This window comes from Orycteropus afer, unplaced genomic scaffold (genome assembly GCF_000298275.1).
Source record: "Orycteropus afer afer isolate SDZICR_OR568_19922 unplaced genomic scaffold, OryAfe1.0 scaffold00061, whole genome shotgun sequence".
NCBI lineage: Eukaryota > Metazoa > Chordata > Mammalia > Tubulidentata > Orycteropodidae > Orycteropus > Orycteropus afer.
The window spans coordinates 1,556,140-1,557,825 of record NW_006921648.1 but is presented as its reverse complement, the minus strand read 5'-3'; the positions used below and the strand labels follow the sequence as shown (position 1 = coordinate 1,557,825).

The 1,686-nt window shown below is 69.5% G+C and overlaps 1 protein-coding gene across 1 annotated transcript in view; it reads right to left on the bottom strand.

Annotated features, from left to right (window-relative positions):
• Window positions 1-1,256: 1,256 nt before the first annotated feature.
• Window positions 1,257-1,686, bottom strand: part of KREMEN2 (kringle containing transmembrane protein 2) — a 3,181-nt gene continuing 2,751 nt past the window's right edge. The window contains exon 7 of the mRNA XM_007939687.1: window positions 1,257-1,489. Within this exon, the coding sequence (XP_007937878.1) occupies window positions 1,257-1,489 (233 nt within the window). The remainder of the gene's footprint in view (window positions 1,490-1,686) is intronic.

Below are 1,686 nucleotides of genomic sequence, written 5' to 3'. Positions count from 1 at the left end.
CGGACGCCAGGCTCCGCCCCGGCTCTCGCCCCCGCCATCCCGCCGCGTTTCGCGCGCTAGGCCCCTGACGTCAGCGCTCCGAGGCCAATGGGCGCGGGCAGCGGGGAGAGCCCGCCCAGGCCCTGGCCTCCTCGCGTAATTTATGCAGCCGGGGTCTCATGTGCACCGGGGACGGTCGGCTTGTGGCCCGACGTTCTGGTTCCCGGGGGCTCCCCGGGAGCGGCCCTGGCGCCTCGCGTCCCCCAGCAGTGTGCGCCCAGACTGTCCCCGCCACCCCAGGGTGGCCGCACCCTTGGGCTTCCCCCGTCGTGAGCGCAGCTCCGACACCCAGCCCACCCACCGCCCGCGCTCTGTCCAAGGTGCTGCCGGCCCGGGAGCACTCGGACGGTCCAGGCCGAAGCCTGCGCGCCTCCAGTGCCAGGGGCGATCTTTCCAGCGCGCGGCCAGACGCCCAGGCCTTTTCGGCGTGCCTGTCGCGCCCGGCTCCGTCGGGTGAGGTACTGCCCTTCGGACCAGGCTTCTTCGAGCTTGGGCTCGGCCCAACTCGCTGCATGTTATCGCTCACAGGCGCACCCTCGGCACCGCCCAGGACAGGCAGGAAACGCAGCGTGAGACGGGAAGGAGGTCCGGGGAGAGTCAACCCCGCGTCCCGCGCGCCGTCCACCGCAGCCAGGCCCGGAAGGGCATGCCTTCTTCTGCTTAACCCACCACAGGCCATCCCTCCTGCAGGACCCCGTCATCCATCCGGCCGTGTCCACCGAGGACCCCTGGCCTCTGTATTCCAAGCTGCTCCACCAAACCCACTCAGTGAGTTAAACAACCGTCCTTTATTTGCATAGACACGCCCAACTCTCGGCTCCAGTACCTTATTTACATAGCTCCTCCCCACCGCCCAGACCTAGAGCCAACTAGGTCCTTTATTCCAAGTCGGTAGCTGGGTTTCGGACCACTGCTGTTGACCTCTGACCTGTCTCTGAGGGCAGTAGCACAGGCCCACCCCAAGAGGGACCCAAAGGCCCCTGAAACCAGAGACACCCTCCCCACATCAAGGTCCACGGAAGCGTGGCCTGGGCTCCTCTTGCCATTCGTCCTTAACCCCCCGGGCCCCAGGGTGAGGCCAAGGTCTGGATGAGCACCAGATACTGGCTGTCCACCTCTCGTCTTCCGGAGATGACCCGGAGGCCGAGCCGCGGGGGCAGCGTGCGGCTCGGCGTCACAGGTGTCCCTCCGCACACAGGTGGACCCCGCGGTCAGAGTCAGAGAGCTGAGATGAGTGAGCGCAGGGACGTCTGGTTGGAGCCGCTCAGGGGCCGGTAGCCGGCGGCTGGACCCTCGGCCTGGGGGTCCCCGGGCGGGCAGGGCAGGGCCACCCCTCGGGGCCGGCGGTACCACACGGCCCAGCTTTTCCCGGGGCGCCGGGAAGGCCCCACGGCCAGGGGCCCCTTCCCCGGAGCCAGCACACAGCTCCTGGAGAGCGAGCAGACGTCAGCTGCACCCCGAGCCCCGAGCCGCCAGCCTCCGCGCTGCCCTGCCGTCGCCGCCCGTGCCCCGTGTGGAGCCAAGGCCTCGGCTTTCGAGACCCGGGCCGCCTCCCCAGCCCCGCGCCCGCACCTTCGCCGCAGCAGGTGTAGCAGCCAGAGAAGCAGCAGCAGCACCGACAGGGCCGTCACCGAGGAGAAGACGCGC